At 47.1% G+C, this 21366-nt stretch overlaps 1 protein-coding gene across 1 annotated transcript in view; it reads left to right on the top strand.

Moving 5' to 3' along the window:
- LOC121062917 (transportin-1-like) overlaps nt 1–21366 on the top strand; it is a 133704-nt gene that overhangs the window by 328 nt on the left and 112010 nt on the right. The window contains exon 2 of the mRNA XM_040543216.1: nt 18645–18720. Coding sequence (XP_040399150.1) covers nt 18645–18720 — 76 coding nt within the window. The remainder of the gene's footprint in view (nt 1–18644; nt 18721–21366) is intronic.

Genomic DNA, 21366 nt, shown 5'->3' with positions numbered 1-21366 from the left:
TCCCGCCGCAGGTCTGGACACCTGTTGGTGTCAAAAAAAAAAAAAAAGAAGCTAAGGGCTTTTTTTTTTTTTTTCAAGTCCTGGCATGGCTGCTTCGGTATCTGTCGCTTTACCGGGTTACCCCCACGTTGGGCCACTGCCAGCGCCCAGCCGTGGCGGGGCAGGAGCGCTGCCCTCGCCGTGGCGGATCGCGCCAAGGGGGCTGGGAGCGGGGTGGGGGGGGGTTCGCTGCCCGTGTGGCAGAGCTCGCATCGCGTTGCGGAGTACCCATCGTCCCTGGGGCAAAGGCGGGGGCGGGGGAGGGCGAGCAGGGGCCTCCTGAGCTAATCTGGCTCTGGGATTCGAGGCGAAAGCCAGAGCTCGTGGGGGGTATGTGCCCTTGGTGGAGCTGTTGCCTGCATGCTTTCGCTGGACTGCTGGCTCTGACGCTGCACGTTTTGCTGCATTGTGAGGATGTTACTGCTTGTCTGGAAGCCTGAGCCTAAAATACTGCTTCTTATTTGTCTTTCAAATTGACAAGAAGGGGGTAATCTACTGTATACAGCTTCTCGTGCTGCTTTGCAGTGCATTTGATGTTAGTGTTTTGGATTGTTTTGTTGTTTTTGTGTTTGTTTTTTTTTTTTCCCTTAAGTCTCTCTTGATTGTAGAAATGATGAAATAGCAGAGTTTTAAGGAACAAAGTTTGAGGGGGAAATTTTAAATTAAGACTAATAGAAGCATAGATCTTGAAAAATCAAACTCTTACCTACTGTCTCCTGCTCTTTAAGTTAACATATAAGTGCTTTGAAATACAAAGAAGTTCTTCTGATTCATGGAAGAACTCTATAACTCAAAGCAAATAAGTTATAAAGTAGGTATGTGGTTTATTTCGGTGCCGGGCACATGCAGGATAGCTCCCAAAGGCATGCGCACCTTAACACGGCAACTTGCTTTGTTTATATGCAGTAAAAAGTTACGTATGCATGAAGTTTCCCAATATGCCTATACATATTCATAACCTATCCCCGCTTTGTATTAAAATTAGCTCCAAGAAGTCATTTTCATAAACTCCTCCCATCTGCACCTGCGCAGTGCCTTCTGGTGGTGGTGGTCGTCGGGGGGTCGTGGGGATGAAGTCCGATAACTCCTCTTCATCACCACTAGTTGACCCCCTGCCTTTGTACAGACTCGGCTGCTCCTTGGCTCTTGTCCAAACCACAAGGTCAGTCTCAGCTGGTTTTTGAGACAGGTTCCCCATTTTTGTCAGGAAACATCTTCTGTGAGGGGCCCCGAGACTCCTTGTTTCGGTTAATTTGCACAGTAGTAAGCAAAGACATTCAGCAACATCTATTTTTAAAGCGATTAAGCAAGCCCCCATTCTTTCATTCCTGGCTTTAATAATTACGATTGTTTTATTTAGAAATCATTAATACGATTAAGCAAGCCCCCATTCTTCTATCCCTGGCTTCACTTCTGAACATCTATGAAGGTTATGAGTTTATCATTTTGATCCCTTTTTAAGGCATTTGCTTGAAGGTCTTCACAGAAAGCAAAATAATTCACTGACATAGGTAAGAACCACATATATGGTTATTTTAAGAGTTTAACTTGAAGCCAAATTTACTTGACTTCTGGGCTTTCCTAACAGATGCAGTCAAGCTTAGGAAGGCTTCTGCCCTTATCTAAAAGGTGGTTAGTTTTCATCTTAATCATCTTGTTCTTGCAGCTGTTTAATCTTTTCAAGATGCTATTGCTTCCTTTGAAAAATTCTATGCAAAGTGAATAAGTTCTGATAATGCCCTAAACTTAAATAGGTGTTCTTCTTCAGTATTTCAAATACAAAAATGTTTATAGCAACAATAGTTTTAATGCGAAATTATATTTTAAAGTTCTGCTTCAAATAACTTAATAGCATCTGCTTTGTGTATTGAAAAAATAGCACTGTATGTGCAGGATGGGCAATATAGTGGATGCTGTCTTGAATACGAGTAGAAATTGACTAAACAAAGGTGCAGTTAACTGATGTTTTAAATTCTTCTTAAATGGCAGTAGTAACTCCCTGCTGTGCTGAGATACCTGTGCTTTCAAGAAGGTCCTCATATGTTGGATTGGAAAGGGTAGATTTGTGGCATATTTTTATCATTGTATGTCAGTTTGGGAAAATGTTCTATTATAACTTGACAGGACGTGTCCTGTAATTGAAAATGTCTGTGTATGTATGTAACAATGTATACATATGTATATACATGTATATGTTACATGTTTGCCTGCCACTCCAAGCAGACAAATCCCTTCCCTGTCTACCTCACCTTTCCAGGTGCCCTTATACAACAGGTATGAGGCTCTGGAACTTGATGGACAGACAAGTGATGATCACAGAATGATCGAGGTTGGAAGGGACCTCTGAAGATCATCTAGTCCAAACCCCTGCTGTTGTGGTTTAGCCTGGCTGGCAGCTAAACACCACACAGCCATTCGCTCACCCTCCCCCCTCCCTCTCTGGGATGGGGGAGAGAAACGGGAAAGTGAAGCCTGTGAGTTGAGATAAAGACAGTTTACTAAGACAGGAAAAATAATAACAATAATAATAATAGTATTAATAGTAATAATGTATACGAAATAAGTGATGCACAATGCAATTGCTCACCATCCGTTGACCAATGCCCAGCCTATCCCCGAGCAGCCGGCCCCCCTCCACCCCGGCTAGCCACCCCTATATATTGTTCAGCATGACGTCAGATGGTATGGAATACCCCTTTGGCCAGTTTGGGTCAGCTGTCCTAGCCTGCTCGCTAACAGGACAGAGCGAGAAGCTGAAAAGTCCTTGGCTTGGTGCAAGCACTGCTCCACAACAACCAAAACATCAGCATGTTATCAGCGCTCTTCTCATCCTAATCCAAAACATAGCACCCTACCAGCTACTAGGAGGAAAATTAACTCTGTCCTAACTGAAACCAGGACACCTGCCAAGCAGGTTCACCTAGAACACCTTGCACAGGATGGCATCCAGGAGGGTTTTGAATATCTCCAGAGAAGGAGACTCTACAACTTCTCTGGGCAACCTGTTCCAGTGCTCTGTCACCCTCACAGTAAAGAAGTGCCCCCTCATAGTCAGATGGAATTTCCTGTGCTTCAGTTTGTGCCTGTTGCCTCTTGTCCTGTCACTGGGCACAAATGAAAAGAGACTGCCTCCACCCTCTTGACACCCTCCCCTCAAATATTTATAGACATTGATGAGGTCTCCCCTCAGTCTTCTCTTTTTCAGGCTAAACAGGCCCAGTTCTCTCAGCCTGTCCTCATACGACAGGTGCTCCAGTCCTCTAATCATCTTAGTAGCCCTCCTCTGAACTTGCTTCAGTAGTGGTGCTCTCCAGCAGGTCATCCCTCAGCCTGTACTGGTGCTTGGGGCTATTCTTCCCTAGGTGCAGGACCCTGCACTTGCATTGTTGAACTTCATGAGGTTCCTCTCGGCCCAACCCTCCAGCCTGTCGAGGTTCCTCTGAATGGCAGCACAGCCCTCTCTGGTATCAGCCACTCTTCCGAGCTTTTGTGTTGTCAGCAAACTCCCATTCCATTTTCCAGGTCGTTGATGAATAAGTTGAACAAGACTGGACCCAGTACTGACCCCTGGGGGACACTGCTAGCTACAGGCCTCCAACTAGATTCTGCACCACTAAGCAAAACCCTCTGAGCTCTGCCATCTAGACAATTGCCGATCCACCTCACTGTCCATTCATCTAGGCCACACTTCCTGATCTTGCCTATGAGGATGCTATAGGAGACAGTGTCAAAAGCCTTGCTGAAGTCAAGGTAGACCACATCCACCGTTCTCCCCTCATCTACCCAACTAGTTATCTCATCATAGAAGGATATCAGATTGGTCAAATATGACTTCCCCTTGGTGAATCCATGCTGACTATTCCTATGATGTGGATGAAGGTCATTATGGGTTGGAGAGGTCATCAAGGGGAAGTCAGCCTACTCCCCGTATATCATGACCATCTCTGACAAGAAAAAAAAGAATGGTTATTGTCATCGGTGATTCACTTCTGGGGGGAACATTTTCTTCTAGAGCTTAGGCAGAAAAGGAAAGTGTATGGACACTGGAAGCGAGGTCATATGACATGGGAGGACTACGGAGATGCTGTTCAACATTGCAGGGAGATAATTCATGAAGCCAAAGCGCAGTTAGAGTTAAAGCTGGCCAGTACTGTGGAGGGCGACAAAAAGGGCTTTATTAAGTATATTAACAGCAAAAGGAGTACCAGAGAAAACATTGGTCCATTACTTGATGAGGATGGGCACCTCACAAATAGAGACATACACAAAGTAGAGATATTTAATGCCTTCTTTGTCTTCAGCACTGATGATGGGGGCCCTGGGACCTTGAGTTGGAGGACCGTGACTGCAGGAATGATAAACTCCCAGCCAATTCCAAACTTGTGGGGGATTTACTACTCCACCTGGATGCACATAAGTCTATGGGGCCTGATGGGATTCATCCCAGGGTACTCAAAGAGCTGGATGATGTTATTGTGAGATTTCTTTCAACTGTTTTTCAACAGTCTTGGAAATTTGGAGAGGCCCCAGTCGACTGGAAGCTGGCAAACGTCATTCCAGTTTTCAAGAAGGGCAAGAAAGACGACCCTGGTAATTACAGTCCTGTCAGTCGCACTTCAGTGCCTGGTAAAATTATGGAGAAGATTATTCTGGGAGTTACTGGAAAACACTTGAAAGACAGTGCAGTCATTGTTCATAGCCAACGCGGGTTCACAATGGGGAAGTCCTGTTTAACAAACTTAATTTCCTTTTATGACAGCGTTATCCATCTAGTCGACCAAGGGAAGCCAGTTGATGTAATCTTTCTGGATATCAGTTAAGCTTTTGATATGGTTTCTCACTGTATCCTTCTGGACAAAATGTCCAGCATACAGCTAGATAAAAACATAATACAGTGGCTGGCAGGTTGGGCTCGAAGGATTATAGTAAATGAGGTTACATTAGGTTGGCAACCAGTCACTGGTGGAGTTCCACAGAGCTCCATTTTAGGGCCAGCTCCCTTTAATGTTTTTTTTTTTAATGATCTGGATATGGGAGTTGAATGCATACTAAGTAAGTTTGCAGACCACAGTGGATTAGGAGGAGCTGTTGACTCCATTGAGGGCAGAGAAGCCTTGCAGAGAGATTTTGACAAATTGGAGGGCTGGGCAATCACCAACTGTATGAAGTTTAACAAGAGCAAGTGTCGGATTCTGAACTTGGAAATGGTCGTGGCCCCAAGGCTGCTGGAGTTCAATAAGCATTTGGACGACACTCTCAGACATATGTTTTGATTTTTGTGTGGTCCTCTGTGGAGCCTGGAGCTGGACTCGATGGTTCTTGTTGGTGGGTCCCTTCCAACTCAGGATGTTCTATGATTCTATGGTGTATATATAAAATATATACACACATCTCTTCTGAGACTTTTCACAAAACTTTGTGATGGTTTCTGTAATATAGGATGCTTCTTAGTAGCATGTTTCAAACTCAGAGTACTTTCAGACCACAGTTTTATATGAGATTATCGGTGTGTTGATGAATAGAATAGTTCACTTGGAAGGGACCTTCAAAGATCATCTAGTCCAAATGCCTGACCTCTTCAGGGCTACCCAAAAGTTAAAGCATATTATCGAGGACGTTATCTAAATGCCTCTTGAACACTGACTGGCATGGAGCATCAACCAACTCTCTAGGAAGCCTGTATCAGTGTTTGACCACCCTCACAATAAGGAAATTTTTCCTAACTTCCAGTCTAAACCTCCACTGGTGCTCTTTGTGTTATTCCTGCGCATCCTGTCATCAGATAACAGGGAGAAGAGACTGGCCCCTCCCTCTCCGCTTTCCCTCCTCAGGAAGTTGTTGAGAGCAACGAAGTTGCCTCTTAGCCTTCTTTTCTTCAGACTAGACAACCCAAGTGACTTCAGCCTCTCCTTATAGGACATGCCTTCCAGCCCTTTTACCAGCTTTGTTGCCTTCCACTGGATGCTTTCAAGTAACTTAACATCCTTTTTATATTGTGGAGACCAGAACTGCACACAGTATTCAAGGTGAGACTGCACCAACACTAAATATGGTGGGAGTTTGACCTCTTTTGACCGGCTGGCTGTGCTGTGTTTAATGCATCCTAAAATGCAGTTTGTCCCCTCATGCTCTTTCTTTATGACGCAGATGACGCAGTTTTGGGTCATTTAGGTGTGTAGAACTCAAATAAAATAAAGCAGGGGATGCATAGGTTAGCCAAAACCCTTTGTTAATGAAGTTATGAATCAGTAAGGCTTTCAAACTTTTTTCAAATGAAGAAACTAAATGTTTCTTGGAGGAAAAAAGAGAAAAGTTAAAGTGGATAAAGAAGTTGGTGAGAAAACGTGGCCTATAAGCTCGTCTTTGATTCCTATACTGCTTAGCTTTATTCTAATTAAGTTTATATTTAATATTGCTCCTCCAGTTCTTGCTGCTGCTTCCTACTTGAGACATTACAATTCATAGTTGTTACTAATGTTTCACTGACTGTTTTGATGATTGTTTTTGAAGCTTGGAGAAGAAAATTTTTGAGACATTCTACCCCACTTCTTGTCTTCTGGAAAGAGCTCTTTGGCATGGCACTTTTGACAACAATCATTGGATGTCTGTTTATTTTATTTGTAGGGGCCAAGTAGAATGTTCTGAATTATTTTGACTTGGCATGACCATCCTTCTGTTTACATTTCATCTCCTGTGTTTTTCTCAGCAAAGGAGTCTATAGCTGTGATAAGTAGGCTTTACTCACTTACTAAGTGGTAAGAGGGCAGGCTTCTCCATCAAAGTTACTACTTGATGCAAGCAGCCTAAACATCTCAAACTGAAGTTTCTTAACTTTGTGATTGTGACTAGATTAACTGGTTATTGATCATTGTAAGGATATTGCACCTTTAGATCTGGAAAGGACTTACTTGTTGTCAATGGCTGAGGAGGCATGGGAGGGGCCAGCAGTAAAAGCTGCCACAAACACACACCCATAAGCAGTCATAAGCACACACCCATAAGCAGCCCCTAGGGAACATGGAAAATAGAACAGGCAAACAGGGTGTGGCACATCAGCCAGGGTGTGGCGTTGCAGCTTGCGCAGGAGGGCGTGCAGGGAGGGCGCCCCTTTGAGGAAGGGCCATTCCACTGGCCGAGCAGGAGGCGCCAAATACACTTTAACACTGAACTGGATCCGCACAGGCCAAGGGTACTTACCCTACCCAATCCTCAAGTAGGCACTTGCCTCAGGGCAAAGGCTGTGGCTCTGCACCATCTACCCCAGCAGTGGCTGATGCCTCCACCCAGACAATATCGCACCAACCGAGACTCCCTGATTCCCATCCATAAGCTGATTCGTCACCTGGGGAGCCAAGGAGTGATCAGCAAGACTCGCTCACCCTTTAATAGTATCATATGGCCAGTGCGAAAGTCTAATGGCAAGTGGAGACTAAGAGTGGGCTGTCGTGGCCTGAATGAAGTCATGCCACCGCTGAGTGCTGCCTATTCATATGACAGATTGTGACATTTTAAAATATAACATTCACCTTTGATATATTCAGAGAGTGACCAAGCTTCTATTCATCTGACCGTCATTTCTTCAGAGAGATTACTTACTCTGATTCCTAATTCATTCACTGCCAAATACTGTCTAAACAGCTTCCATTGCCAAGCTGGTGAAGATGGCTTTAAATGGGAGTTGCCAGGGGAGAGGAACCTCAATCCGTCCCACTCTTCCCAGTTTGATGCCAGTGTCAGCGATAGATCCCCAGAGCCTGGAGAAGAGTCACAGGTCAGCAGGAGAGCACCGGAAGAGCAGTACAAAGGAATTCCAGCCACTCCAGCCAGTAAGTCAGCTTCATCAGGGGCCTAACTTAAATACCTCTACACTAACATATTTAGCATGAGGAATAAACAAGAGGAGTTAGAGATGTACACACGACTGCAGAACTATGACCTCATTGGCATTACAGAGATGCTGTGGGATGTCTCCCACGACTGCACTGTTGGAATGGAGGAACACAGGCTCTTTAGGAAGGACAGGCACAAGAGATGAGGAGGGGGCATCACCCTCTATGTCAGTGAGCAGCTAGAGTGCATGCATGGAGCTCTGCCTGGGAATGGATGAGGAGCTGACAGAGAGCTTATGGGTCAGGATTACAGGGAGGGCAGGGACAGGTGACATTATAGTGGGGGTCTGCTACAGGCCACCTGATCAGGAAGACCAAGCAGATGAGGCCCTCTATAGACAGAAGCAGCCTCACATTCACAAGCCCTGGTCCTCATGGGGGACTCCAACCACCCAGCTAGCTGTTGGAGGAACAACCCCGCAGGACATAAGCAATCCAGGAGGTTTCTGGAATACAGTGATGAAAACTTCCTTCTCCAAGTGATAGAGGAGCCAACAAGGAGAGGCGCTATGCTGGGCCTCATTTTCACCAACAAGGTGGGGAATGTGAAGCTCAAGGACAGCCTTGGCTACAGCGACCACAAAATGGTGCAATTTAAGATCCTGAAGGCAGCAAGGAGGGAGCACAGCAAGCTCGCTACCCCAGACTTTGGGAGAACAGATTTTAGCCTCTTCAGGGATCTGCTTGGTAGAGTCCCATGGGGCAAAGCCCTGGAGGGAAGAGGGGACCAAGAAAATTGGTTAATATTCTTCAAGGATCACCTCCTCTAAGCTCAGGAAGGATGCATCCCAACAAAGATGAAGTCAAGCAAAAATGCATGGCCGAACAAGGAGCTCCTGGCCAAACTCAAGCAGAAAACTGAGGCCTACAGAGTGTGGAAGCAAGGAAAGGTAGCCTCTGAGGAATACAGAGAAATCGTCCGAGCAGCCTGGCATCAGATTAGTAAAGCACAAGCCCTATTAGAATTAAAATTGGCCAGGGACATCATGGCCAACAAGAAAGGCTTCTATACGTACAGGAGTGATAAAGGGAAGACTCTGGAAACTGTGGGCCATCTATGGAAGGAAACAGGAGACCTGGTTATTTGGGATATGGAGAAGGCTGAGGTACTCAATGACTTTTTTTTGCCTCAGTCTTCACTGGCAAGAGCTCTAGCCACCGCCCAAGCCCCAGAAAGCAAAGGCAGGGACTGGGAGAATGAAGAACCTCCCACTACTGGAGAAGATCAGGTTCAAGACCATCTAAGGAACCTGAAGGTGCACAAGGCCATGGGACCTGATGAGATGCATCCGAGGGTCCTGAGGGAACTGGCAGATGAAGTTGCTAAGCCACTATCCATCATATTTAAGAAGTCATGGCAGTCCAGTGAAGTTCCCACTGACTGGAAGAGGGGAAACATAACCCCCGTTTTTAAAAAGGGAAAAAGGAAGACCCGAGGAACTACAGGTCAGTCAGTCTCTCACCTCTGTGCCTGGCAAGGTCATGGAGCAGATCCTCCTGGAAACTACGCTAAGGCACATGGAAAATGAGGAGGCGATTGGTGACAGCCAACATGGCTTCACTAAGGGCAGATCATGCCTGACAAATCTGGTGGCCTTCTATGACAGGGTTACAGCATTGGTGGATAAGGGAAGAGCAACCAACATCATCTACCTGGACTTGTGCCAAGCATGTGACACTGTCCTGCATGATATCCCTGTCTCTAAATTGGAGAGACACGGATTTCACAGATGGACTATTCGGCAGGTTAGTGGCTCAATGTCAAGGTGGAGATTGGTAACGAGCGGCTTTCCTCAGGAGCCAGTATCTGGACCATCACTGTTTAACATCTTTGTTGGTGACATGGACAGTGAGATTGAGTGCAGCATTAGCACATTTGCTGATGACACCAAGCTGTGTGGTGTGGTCGACACACTGGAGGGAAGGGATGCCTGTTGCTGCCATCTGAGGGAGGCAGAGGGACTGTGTGTGTGAGGTGTGAGCAGGTGGATGACCTGGTCCGCCTGGTGGCAGAGCTCAGGGAGGAGGTGGAGAGGTTGAGGGCTATCAGGGAGTGTGAGCAGGAGATAGACTGGTGGAGCAACTCCCTGCCAGGCCTGAAAGAAAGGCACCGGGGTGAGACACCCCAAATACCAGCCCTGAGGCTTAGGCAGCCAGCAGAGGCTCCACAAGAAACACATCACCCCCTACCACCTTGCGAGCAGGTAATAGGAGGGGACCAGCAGGCAGACAGAGTGCCTGCTACAGTGAACCCCCTCTCTTCTCCTCCCCCTAACAAAGATGGTGATGAATTGGGGGACAGGGGGCAATGGCAAAAGGTCCCTGCTCGGCGTTACAAGCATAGCAGGTGCACCTGCCCGGTGCTTCCCCTACCTCCCCAGCTGCCCCTGCAGAACAGGTACACTGCTCTGCGAGGACAACTGGACAATGGTGAGGGTGATGGTTCTTCCTACTTGGAGGTGTCACCAAAGTCTAATCAGGCTGCCCACTGCATTAAAACCTCTTCAGTAAAGAGTAAAAGACGGGTCATTTTCATTGGTGACTCACTGCTGAAGGGAGCAGAAGGCCCGATATGCAGACCAGACCCGCTACACAAGGAGGTCTGCTGCCTTCCTGGGGCCCGGGTTAAAGATGTAAGGAAGAAACTTCCTTCGCTAGTACGGCCCTCAGGCTATTATCCTCTTTTATTGTTTCAAGTAGGCAGTGATGAAACCAGGACCAGTAAAACTGCTGTCTTGGACTTGCGGAGGGCAGACTTTGAGCTGTTCAGGACACTGGTTGGCAGAGTCCCTTGGGAGGCAGTTCTGAAGGGCAGAGGAGTCCAGGAAGGCTGGGCACTCCTCAAGAAGGAAATCTTAATGGCTCAGGAGCGGTCTGTCCCCACGTGCCCAAAGACGAGCCAGCATGTAAGACCGGCCTGGCTGAACAGAGACTTGTGGCTAGAGCTTAGGGAAAAAAAGAGGATTTATGATCTTTGAAAAAGAGGGCAGGCCACTCAGAAGGATTATAAGGATGTTGTAAGGATGTGTAGGGACAAAATTAGAAAGGCCAAAGCTCATCTGGAGCTCAGTCTGGCTACTGCTGTTAAAGATAACAAAAAAAATGTTTTTATAAATACATTAACACGAAAAGGAGGACTAAGGAGAATCTCCATCCTTTGTTGGATGCGGGGGGAAACATAGTGACAAGAGATGAGGAAAAGGCTGAGGTGCTTAATGCCTTCTTTGCTTCAGGCTTTAGTGGCAAGACCAGTTGTTCTCTGGATACCCAGTACCCTGAGCTGGTGGAAGGGGATGGGGAGCAGGATGTGGCCCTCATAATCCACGAGGAAGTGGTTGGCAACCTGCTACAGCACGTGGATGTACACAAGTCGATGGGGCCGGATGGGATCCACCCGAGGGTAGTGAGAGAACTGGCGGAAGAGCCGACCAAGCCGCTTTCCATCATTTATCAGCAGTCCTGGCTATCAGGGGAGGTCCCAGTGGACTGGCGGCTAGCAAACGTGACGCCCATCTACAAGAAGGGCCGGAGGGTAGACCCGGGAAACTATAGGCCTGTTAGTTTGACCTCAGTGCCAGGGAAGCTCATGGAGCAGATTATCTTGAGTGTCATCACGCGGCACTTGCAGGGCAACCAGGCGATCAGGCCCAGTCAGCATGGGTTTATGAAGGGCAGGTCCTGCTTGACGAACCTGATCTCCTTCTATGACAAAGTGACACGCTTAGTGGATGAGGGAAAGGCTGTGGATGTGGTCTACCTTGACTTCAGTAAGGCTTTCGACACCGTTTCCCACAGCATTCTCCTCAAGAAACTGGCTGCTCGTGGCTTGGACTGGCGTATGCTTCGTTGGATTAAAAACTGGCTGGATAGCCGGGCCCAAAGAGTCCTGGTGAATGGAGTTAAATCCAGTTGGAGGCCGGTCCCTAGTGGCATCCCCCAGGGCTCAGTATTAGGGCCAGTCCTCTTCAATATCTTTATCGATGATCTGGATGAGGGGATCGAGTGCACCCTCAGTAAGTTTGCAGACGACACGAAGTTAGGTGCATGTGTAGATCTGCTCGAGGGTAGGAAGGCTCTGCAGGAGGATCTGGATAGGCTGGACCGATGGGCTGAGGCCAACTGTATGAAGTTCAACAAGGTCAAGTGCCGGGTCCTGCACCTGGGGCACAACAACCCCAAGCAGCGCTACAGGCTGGGAGATGAGTGGCTGGAAAGCTGCCTGGCAGAGAAGGACCTGGGAGTACTGGTTGATAGTCGGCTGAATATGAGCCAGCAGTGTGCCCAGGTGGCCAAGAAGGCCAACAGCATCCTGGCTTGCATAAGAAGCAGCGTGGCCAGCAGGTCTAGGGAAGTGATTGTCCCCCTGTACTCGGCTCTGGTGAGGCCGCACCTCGAGTACTGTGTTCACTTTTGGGCCCCTCACTACAAGAAGGACATGGAGGTGCTCGAGCGAGTCCAGAGAAGGGCGACCAAGCTGGTGAGGGGTCTGGAGAACAAGTCTTATGAGGAGCGGCTGAGGGAGCTGGGGTTGTTCAGCCTGGAGAAGAGGAGGCTCAGGGATGACCTTATCGCTCTCTATAGGTACCTTAAAGGAGGCTGTAGCGAGGTAGGGGTTGGTCTATTCTCCCACGTGCCTGGTGACAGGACGAGGGGGAATGGGCTAAAGCTGCACCAGGGGAGGTTTAGGTTGGATATTAGGAAGAACTTTTTTACCAAAAGAGTTGTTAGGCATTGGAATAGGCTGCCCAGGGAAGTGGTTGAGTGACCATCCCTGGAGGTCTTTAAAAGACGTTTAGATGTTGAGCTTAGTGATATGGTTTAGTGGAGGACTTGTTAGTGTTAGGTCAGAGGTTGGACTAGGTGATCTTGGAGGTCTCTTCCAACCTAGATGATTCTGTGAATTCTGTGAAATAGGAAGAACTCCTCTAAGGGCTATGAAGAAGGACTTCAGAGCCTTGGGGAGACTGGTCAAGGATTCGGGAGCACGAGTCGTGTTCTCCTCTATCCCTCCAGTTATAGGAAATAATGAGGGACTGGACATGATGAGCCAGCGGGTTAATAATTTGCTCTGAGCCTTGTGTCACCAGCAGGGTTTTGTTTTTTTTGACCTTGGGTCGATTTACATGAGACCAGGACTGCTGACAACAGACAGGAATAGCTTTTTCCACTGGCAGAAAAGGATTTTACGATGGGAGTTGGCAGGGTTCATTGACAGAGCTTTAAACTAGGTATGAAGGGGGGTGGGGGTGGAACCGGGGGCACTGTAAAGGAGCCTGAATGTAACATGCCAGTTCTTGTGGGTGAGGAATGTGCTAGCAAGACCTCGCAGTCTTGTGTCTTGGTGAAGGATGAGGATGACATAACATTTTGCAGGAAGGACACAAGGGTTGGTGAGAGGTTGGTAACTATGGAAACACCTGAGTATGGTCAAGAGGGTATTAGGGCTTCTCCCTCCCAAAAGGTGGCCCAGCTGAGGTGCATTTACACTAATGCACGCAGTATGGGTAACAAACAGGAGGAGCTGGAGGCCACCATGCAAGTTAGGAACTATGATGTAATTGCCATCACAGAAACCTGGTGGGATGATTCCCATGACTGGAGTGTGGCTGTTGATGGTTACAAACTGTTCAGAAGGGATAGGCAAGGAAGGAGGGGAGGAGGAGTTGCCCTCTATGTTAGGAAGTGGACAGATTGTGAAGAGCTGTTCCTGAGAAACAGCCATGACCAGGTTGAGAGCTTGTGGGTGAAAATCAAGGATCGGTCTGGTAAAGGACATCTAGTGGTTGGGATCTGCTACGTGCCACCTGATCAGGGGGAGTCTGTCGACAAGGCCTTCTTCAGCTGCAAGAACTGTTGCGCTCACAAGCTCTTGTCCTGATGGGGGATTTCAACCACCCAGATATCTGCTGGGGTAGCAGCACGGCGGGTTGCAGACAATCCAGGAGATTCCTGGAGTCTGTTGAGGATAACTTCCTCCTCCAGGTAATAGATGGACCGGGAGAACTGGCTTCCTCAGACATGGAAAAAGCTGAGGTACTCAATAAGTGCTTTGCCTCAGTCTTCACTGGTGGTCAAGTTTCCTATGTCTGTCAGGACCCTGAACCTCGAGGAGAGGGTGAGAGGAGCGGATTCCGTCCCACTGTGACAGTGGAACAAGTCTGGGACTGCCTAAGGAAATTGGATGTGTATAAGTCCATGGGGCCAGATGGTATGCATCCCAGGGTGCTGAGAGAGATGGCTGATGTGGTTGCCACTCTCCATCATATTTGAAAAATCATGGCTGTCGGGTGAAGTCCCTGGTGACTGGAAAAAGGGAAACATTACTCCCACTTTTAAGAAAGGGAGAAAAGAAGACCCGGGGAACTACAGGCCGGTGAGCCTCACCTCTGTGCCTGGGAAGATCATGGAGCAGATCCTCCTGGAAGACATGTTAAGGCATGCACGAGATAAAGAGGTGATTCGAGACAGCCAGCACGGCTTCACCAAAGGCAGATCTTGCCTAACCAATCTGGTGGCCTTCTATGATGGAGTGATGGCATCAGTGGACAAAGGAAGGGTGATGGATATCATCTACCTGGACTTGAGCAAAGCCTTTGACATGGTCCCTCACCACATTCTTCTCTCTAAATTGGAGAGGTATGGATTTGAAGGATGGACTGTTAGGTGGATAAAGAATTGGTTGGCTGGTCACAGCCAAAGGGTTGTGGTCAACGGTTCTATGTCTGGGTGGAGGCCAGTCACAAGTGGTGTCCCTCAGGGGTCGGTCTTGGGACCGGTGCTCTTCAACATCTTTATCAACGACATAGACGATGGAATCGAGTGCACCCTCAGCAAGTTTGCAGATGACACCAAGCTGAGCGGTGCAGTCGATACAATAGAGGGAAGGGATGCCATCCAGAGGGACCTGGACAGGCTGGAGAAGTGGGCCCATGAGAACCTAATGAGGTTCAACAAGGCCAAGTGCAAAGTGTTGCACTTGGGCTGGGGCAATCCCAGGTATTTATATAGATTGGGAGAAGAAGAACTTGAGAGCAGTCTGCGGAGGACTTGATGGACGTCCTTCTGGACGAGAAGCTGGACATGAGCTAGCAGTGTGTGCTTGTAGCCCGGAAGGCCAGCTATGTCCTGGACTGCATTAAAAAAGGGGTGGCCAGCAGGGAGGGGGAGGTGATTGTCCCCCTCTACTCTGCTCTTGTGAGACCCCACCTGGAATACTGCGTGCAGGCCTGGGGCCCCCAGCACAAGAAGGATGTGGAGCTCTTGGAATGGGTCCAGAGGAGGGCCACTAAGATGATCAGAGGGCTGGAGCACCTCTCCTATGCAGAAAGGTTGAGGGAACTGGGCTTGTTTAGCTTGGAGAAGGCTCCGGGGAGACCTCATTGCGGCCTTCCAGTACTTGAAGGGAGCATATAAACAGGAGGGGGAATGCCTGTTTACATATGTTGATAGTGATAGGACAAGGGGGAATAGTTTTAAACTAAGACAGGGGAGATTTAGGTTAGAGATTAGGAGAAAGGTTTTCACTCAGAGGGTGGTGAGGCACTGGAACGGGTTGCCCAGGGAGGTTGTGGATGCCCCATCCCTGGAGGCATTCAAGGCCAGGCTGGATGTGGCTCTGGGCAGGCTGCTCTAGTGGCTGGCAACCCTGCCCAGAGCAGGGGGTTTGAAACTAGATGATCTTTAAGGTCCTTTTCAACCCAGGCCATTCTATGATTCTATGATGCCATCCAGAGGGACCTTGACAGGCTTGAGAGGTGGGCCTGTGCGAACCTCATGAGGTTCAACAACAAGGCCAAGTGCAAGGTCCTGCACCTGGGCTGGGGCAGTCCCAAGCACAAAAACAGGCTGGGTGGAGAATGGATTGAGAGCAGGTCTGCGGATAAGGACTTGGGAGTGTTGACGAGAAGCTCAACATGAGACAGCCAGCATGGTTTTACCAAGGGGAAATTGTGCCTGACCAATCTGGTGGCCTTCTACAATGGGGTTACAGCATTGGTGGATAGGGGAAGAGCAACTGACATCATCTACCTGGACTTGTGCCAAGCATGTAACACTGTCCTGCATGATATCCTTGTCTCTAAATTGGTGCGAGATGGATTTCAGAGATGAACCATTCAGCGGGTAAGGAATTGGCTGGATGGTCTCATTCATAGTGTTGCAGTCAATGGCTCAGTGTCAAGGTGGAGATCAGTAACAAGTGGCATTCCTCAGAGGTCGATATTGGGACCAGTGCTGTTTTACATCTTTGTCGGTGACATGGATAGTGGGATCAAGTGCAGCCTCAGCAAGTTTGCCGATGGCACCAAGCTGAGTGGTGCGGTTGATACAACAGAAGGAAGGGATGCCATTCAAAGGGACCTGGACAAACTTGAGAAGTAGGCCTATGTGAATCTAATGAGGTTCAACAAGTCCAAGTGCAAGGTGCTGTAACTGGGCTGGAGCAATCCCGGACATGAGTACAGACATGGAGAAGAACTCATTGAGAGCAGCCCTGCAGAGAAGGACTTGGGGGTTCTCGTGGATAAAAAGCTTGATATGAGCCAGCAGTGCACACTTGCAGCCCAGAAGGCCGGCTGCATACACAAAGGAGTGGCCAGCAGGTTGAGGGAGGTGATTGTCCCCCTCTAGTCTGCCCTTGTGAGGCCCCACTTGGAGTACTGCATCCAGGTCTGGAGCCCCTAGCACAAGAAGGCTGTTGATCTGTTAGAGCGGGTACAGAGGGCCATAAAGATGATCAAGGGCCTGGAGCACCTCTCCTATGAATAATGGCTGGGAGAGCTGGGGATGTTCAGCCTACAGAAAAGAAGGTTCCAGGGTGACTGCATGACGACCTTTTGGTACTTGAAGGGGACTTTTAAAAAAGGTGGAGAGCGACTATTTGCTCCATCAGATAATGACAGGACAAGAGGGAATAGTTTTACACTAAAAGAGGGGAGATTTAGATTAGAGGTTAGGAGGAAATTCTTCGCTCAGAGGGTGGTGAGGCACTGGAATGGGTTGCCCAGAGAGGGTGTGGATGCCTCATCCCTGGAGGTGTTCAAGACCAGGTTAGATGAGGCCCTGGGCAACCTGATCTACTGGGTGATGTCCCTTCCTATGGCAGGAGGGTAGGAATTAGATGATCTTTGAGGTCTCTTTTAATCCAAACCATTCTATGATTCTATGAACGTACGATTGCAGTCCAGAAAGCCAACTGTATCCTGGGCTGCATCAAAAGAAGCATGGCCAGCAGGTAGAGGGAGGTCATTCGCCCCGTCTAGTCTGCTCTGGTGAGACCCCACCTGGAGTACTCCATTCAGCTCTGGGGCGCTTAGCATAAGAAGGAGATGGACCTATTAGAACGAGTCCAGAGGGCTGACCACAAGGTTGATTAGAGGGCTGGAGCACCTCTCCTGTGAAGACAGGCTGAGGGAGTTGGGGTTGTTCAGCCTGGCAATTAGAAGGCTCCAGGGAGACCTTATAGCAGTCTTCCAGTACCTAAAGGGGGTCTACAAGAAAGCTGGAGAGGGACTCTTTATCAGGGAGTGTAGTGATAGGATGAGGGTTAATGTCTTCAGACTAAAAGAGGGTAGATTTAGATTGGATATAAGGAAAAAATTCTTTGTTACGCTGGAGGTAAAACACTGAAACAGGTGGCCTAGAGAAGTTATCGATGCTCTTGGTTAACTTATTTGGCCAAGGTTTAGCTACTTTGAATGCTTAGAGATTTGGTTAAACAGGAAAGAAAAGTAAATGTTTGTGAAGCAAATACCTATTAAGCAAATAATCTTATTTCTAAAATTTTTTAAGTGTCTTGATTGTTTAAAGTTAATAGATATCATCAGTATGGCAGTAACTGAAAGATGACACCGCATGCTTATGACTTAAAATGCTGTTGTTAAGGAGGATACTAATGAATAGCAGGATGTGAGAACAGGATATAACGAGAATGCCAGGTTACTGTTCTAGTCAAGCAGTGTCAGAATACTTGGAGATTTGAGGTAGAAAGAGTTACAAATTCTAGAAAAACTGCTATATAGCCGTTAAGAAATGTAATTCTTCATGTGGTTCTCTCAAGGGCATAGTGAATATGTTGGTATTGCTAGTAAGATGCTCGTTCAATGAGCTGACATTCTAGAAAATGGGTATGGATGCAGATTTTTATTTTATTTTTTTTATTAGGAGATAGTGGATAAGCATAAAATTCTTGGTACAAATATCTGGGCATTTGCAGTTAATCTAACTGCTGAAAGCTCAGGATGTGGTTAGTTAATCATAAAGAAGTATATTTCTAATAATAAGAAAATGAGTAGCTTATCAGAATCATAATAGCTGTTTTATTGTTGCAGATACAAATAAAGACTTATGTGATTGTCTCTCAGTGGATTTCTTAGGTATTGTGGGCTTCAAAGTGTAAATATTGAAATCCAAAACTGTTAAGAGGAAGCTTTTCTTTCAGGATTTGATTATATTTAAGTATCAATTTGTGTGTTTGTCCCTGGGTTTTTATTTTTATTTTAATTTCAGATTTCACCTTAGCTAAAAGCTATTGCTTCAGTATGAAAACTGCAGAGACTACTTTCAGATTGTTCTCACTCTGTGTATTGTGAGCTTATGGTCATTGCTGTTTGAAATGACACAGTAGTACATAAACTCATTCAATAATCTTTGTATCTAGAAAGCTATAAATGCTGTGTGTACCAAATTCAGCTTTTCCTTAACAGTTTCTCTCTTCAGAAGCTAGAAGAACTCAATCAGTATCCAGATTTCAACAACTACCTGATTTTTGTTCTTACAAAGTTAAAGTCTGAAGGTAAGTTTTTTTTTGAGATATTGACTGTTTTATGCTCCCCCCCCGCCTCACTTTCTTCTCTTCAGTTTGATAGAAATAGGAAGTTTATTCTCGTTGTCATCCAGCACTATGGAGGACAGGCAGGTTCTTTAGGGACCCTTGGCAGAATGAGGACTGCAACAGGGTTGTGGTTTCAATTATAGATTTATTAGATTTATTATTATATTAAAAATATATTAACAATCAGTGTGGCTTACCTACAGTTTCTAGCACTTAGCGTAGCTTATAGTTGCACAGAATTTCTAGAATTGTGAGTTACACAGGCTTTTCAGTTACCTGGATGGACCTTCTGCAGATTGGGTCAAATTCTTATTGATCACTGTGTAATATAATCATAACCTAGACTCAGGCTTTACGTAAAAGAACATGAGTCACTCACTCAGTCCTCTGAGGAAAAAGATGATGGTGGAGTGGTGGAGGCAGCCCTGGCCACTGGGTGAGGGGGAAGGATATCATGGGTTTTGTTGCCCATCAGCACTTCCAGTCTAAGTCCCAATTAGGGCTTGTTGCTGCTTGATTTTATAGACAGTGCACCCTGTGCTGTTACATTTCCCTGTTCCAGGAGGGATGTCATCATCTCCTGGCAACCCCGCACCTGGGTATTGATAGCCCTGAGAAACTTAATCACCCTGTCAGTTGGTTCCCCCATACCCTCTTGGTGGTTCAGCACTTGGGTCTTGGTAACACTAATGCTTTTTATCACCATGACAAAGGGTGTCCTCACACCCTGGGGCCAGAGAGGGGGAGAGAGAAGGGGGCAGGGGTATACATTAACAGCCTGCTTACATATTATGGATATTTGCCTTATTGCTGGTTATGCTAACCATACTGTCAGGGGTCAGGAGCACGGGGTACCAGTCACACCTATAGTCAGTTTGCTGGTTGGTTGATCTACGTGGAACCATGGAGTGGTTTGGGTTGGAAGGGACCTTAAAGATCATCTAATTCCAAACCCCCTGACATGGGCAGGGACACCTTCCATTAGACCAGGTTGCTCAAAGCTCCATCCAGCCTGGCCTTAAACACTTCCAGGGATGGGGCATCCACAACTTCTCTAGGCAACCCGTTCCAGTGCCTCATAGTTGTGGTGTTTTTACCCTACCGAGCAGCTGAACTCCACCACAACTGTGTTCTCACTCCCCCTCCTCAAAGGGAAAGGGGGAGACAATACATTGAAAAGGGCTCAAGGGTTGAGATAAGGATAGGGAGATCACTCAACAGTTATCATCACGGGCAAAACAGACTCAGCATAGGGAGATTAATAGAATTTATTGCCTGTCACTAGCAGACTAGAAGAGTGAGAAACTAAAAGCAAACTAAAAACACCTTCTTCCCCCATCCACCCTCTTCTACATCCTCCCTCCGAGCGGTGCAGGGGAACAGGGAATGGGGGTTGCAGTCAGTCCATAATACTTTGTGTTCGCTGCTCCTTCACAGTCACTCTTTCCCTGCTCCAACGTGGGGTCCCTCCCATGGGATGCAGTCCTTCCCGAACTGATCCTACATGGGCTTCCCACAGACAGCAGCTCTTCAAGAACTGCTCCAATATGGGTCCGTACCATGGGTTCCATCCAAAGCAGTTTTTCATAGTTCATTATGTGATTTTTGAACAACTTTTGACTTTCAGGTAATTGACAAGTTATAGGAGAATATGCACCTTTCTGGTTAAAATTGTTCAGTATTAATATCAGTGTGGTTCTGCAGGGTAAATGCTAATAAATTGGAAATGTTCATTTTTGTTTTATTATGAATAGTAGTCGAACTGTAAGGCCACATTTCTGTGTAGAAGGATGGTGTATATCCTAAAGAAGTAAACTGTATACATTCAGTACCCAGGGTAATGAGAGCTCTGGTATGTGAGCAGCAGGGAAAGAGTTATCTTTTTGGAAGTCTTTCCTCTGTTAATTAGCATACATGTGCTGAAAGATAATAAATGATAGCCTTTTTGATGGGGTTAGAAGAAATATCTAGGTGAAAGCTTTTGTATTATAGAACAGATGCATCAGGTTAGTTTTTCAGCTGGTATAATTTGACATATTGATAACATGGATTACACTAGCTAATGACCTGGAGATTATTCAGGGATTTGTATGATTCTGTGATTCAGGAGCAAACTGCTCCAACTGGGTCCCCCACATGTGGCAGCTCCTGCCAGATCACCTGCTCCTGCGTGGGCTCCTCTCCACAGGCTACAATGTGGAAATTTGCTCTACTGTGGTACACCATGGGCTGCAGGGGGACAACCTGCTCCACCATGGTCCTCTCCACAGGCCGCAGGGGAACTTCTGCTCCGGTGCCTGGAATACCTCTTTCCCCTCCTTCTTCACTGACCTTGGTGTCTGCAAGGTTGTTTCTCATTCCTCTCTCTCCCAGCTGCTGTTGTGCAGCATTTTTTTTCCCTTTCTTAAATATGCTCTCACAGAGGCGCAATCATATCACTTATTGGCTTGGTTCTGGGCAGCGTCGGGTCCCTTTGGAGCTGGCTGAAACTGGCTCTTATGTAATGTGGGGCAGCTTCTGGATTCTTCTCACAGAGGCCTCTCCTGCAGCCCCACGCTACCAAAACCTTGCCAGATAAACCCAATACAATAGTGAAGAATTTCTTTG

The sequence above is a fragment of the Cygnus olor genome, assembly GCF_009769625.2.
Source record: "Cygnus olor isolate bCygOlo1 chromosome W unlocalized genomic scaffold, bCygOlo1.pri.v2 SUPER_W2, whole genome shotgun sequence".
In the NCBI taxonomy this organism is placed as follows: domain Eukaryota; kingdom Metazoa; phylum Chordata; class Aves; order Anseriformes; family Anatidae; genus Cygnus; species Cygnus olor.
Note: the sequence above shows the minus strand (reverse complement) of the source record. Positions and strands in the feature narration are given on the sequence as shown.